General features: G+C 48.0%; 1 protein-coding gene across 1 annotated transcript in view; it reads right to left on the bottom strand.

Annotated features, from left to right (window-relative positions):
• The window catches only part of kcnq2b (potassium voltage-gated channel, KQT-like subfamily, member 2b), a gene marked incomplete at its 5' end in the record, with an annotated part of 17,600 nt that extends 15,732 nt beyond the window's left edge, over positions 1-1,868 (bottom strand). Inside the window, 2 exons of the mRNA XM_015014465.1 lie at positions 1,326-1,405; positions 1,852-1,868. Coding sequence (XP_014869951.1) covers positions 1,326-1,405; positions 1,852-1,868 — 97 coding nt within the window. The remainder of the gene's footprint in view (positions 1-1,325; positions 1,406-1,851) is intronic.
• Position 1,869: the final 1 nt, after the last annotated feature.

Below are 1,869 nucleotides of genomic sequence, written 5' to 3' on the forward strand. Positions count from 1 at the left end.
GACATCCAGGGGCCCTCCAGACATTCAGGGGCCCTCCAGACATCCAGGGGCCCTCCAGACATTCAGGGGCCCTCCAGACATTCAGGGGCCCTCCAGACATCCAGTCAGTGCAGCACTGGGGAGAATGATAAAGTTAAAGTCAGAAGTTTTTTCTTAACCATTTCTGTGTTTCGACTGCAGTGACGTGAACCTGAGGAGGAAGTTGGAGAACGGCTGGCCGAAGTTAGCGCTCATAAATCGGATCAACCTTGAGCTAAACGCCGCTTACTCGGCGGATATTGGAATATCCAACTCACAACTAACGTCACTGCAGTCGGTAACAATAAAGCCACTGGGATAAAGTCTGTTTTGGTCTGTGGCCTGTAAAGATGGCGCCGAGCGACTGGACCTAAACGCCCCACAACGTCTGACGCAGTGACGTTGGTCCCAAAGCTCCACTGGCCAATAGTAGACATGGAAGGCGGCTCTCCTCATTAACATAACGATGCAGCAGAAATACAGCGAGCAGAAAAGGGAGAAGCAAAAAAAGACAAAGCAAAATATCTATTTTTCTTGACAAAAACGTTTAGGGGAAATGATAAAGAAAATATATACATTACTTGACGGAAACTCGTGTAAGGAAAAGGAAAAATTAAATATATATTTATGATTTTATTTCTTAGTATGTCGGTTTTGGTCCTGCATGTTGAAAAGATATATATTCTTGCCCATGATTTGATAGTTAGAGCGCTTAGATCCGCCCCTTCTCCTCACCTTGGACCCGGTATCTGAACAACATGGAGGCAGAGAAACTGAGAGTCATTACTAGACTGAGGGCAGCCGGACTACCTTATTTTGCTAAATAATTATATTTAGCTAAACATTATTGTTGAGGGGCACAAGCAGGCCTCCTGACAGACAGATAAAAAAAGCATAAAAAACTCAAACAAGGCATCTGGGGCATCAAGGATAAAAGGGGCAGGGGCTCAAGCCCCCTCCGCTCCCCCCACTCTGCACCTGCCTGCTAATAATAAACTGCAAAACGCCTGGGTGGGCCAAGCCCCGCCTCCGAGGCGCAGCTCCTCCTCAGAGCTGCAGTTTCTAAAGATTACAGAGAATCTCCTTCAGGTTCTGGTTCTGGGTCTAGTTCTGGTTCTGGTTCTAGTTCTGGTTCTGGTTGTAGTTCTGGTTCTAGTTCTGGTTCTGGTTGTAGTTCTGGGTCTAGTTCTGGTTTTGGTTCTGGTTCTGGTTCTGACTCTAGTTCTAGTTGTGGTTCTGGTTCTGGTTCTGACTCTAGTTCTAGTTGTGGTTCTGGTTCTGGTTCTAGTTCTGGTTCTGGTACCCACCGTGCTGAGGAGAACTCTTCCCTTTGGTTCCGGAGCTCCGTGGAGACGAGAAGACTCTCTCTTTCAAACTGACCTTCTGACTGCAGAGACAGAAAGAATCCAGTCAGACCTGACAAACATGGCTGACAAACATGGCCGACTATGTTTATTGGCCATGTTTGTTGCTTCATGGCAACCACAATGCAACAAACATGATGTCCATGATGTGGTTGTCATGGCAACTGTCATGGTGGGACAGACTCCCACCCGAGTAAAGCTGGACCTGTCAGCACCGCCTGCTGTTTTGTACAGCAGGGGGCGCCGCTGCAGCACTGACCTCTACAGATCGACAGACTTGACCCATTTGGGATCAATAAAGTATTTTTGAATGAAATCGACTCGACACTAAAGGAACCAGAGCCTGAAGACCCGGTTCAGATGAGACCGCAGGTATCTGAGCAGTTCTGGTGGAACTGACCCGGTCTGGACAGGATGACCAGAACCAGAACCGGCTTCAGATATCTGGTTCTGAAGTGTTTGGACTGACCTCGGTGACGGCTCCGGC

Source organism: Poecilia latipinna, unplaced genomic scaffold, assembly GCF_001443285.1.
Source record: "Poecilia latipinna isolate Pla-1442-1.1 unplaced genomic scaffold, P_latipinna-1.0 Scaffold1819, whole genome shotgun sequence".
Lineage (NCBI taxonomy): Eukaryota > Metazoa > Chordata > Actinopteri > Cyprinodontiformes > Poeciliidae > Poecilia > Poecilia latipinna.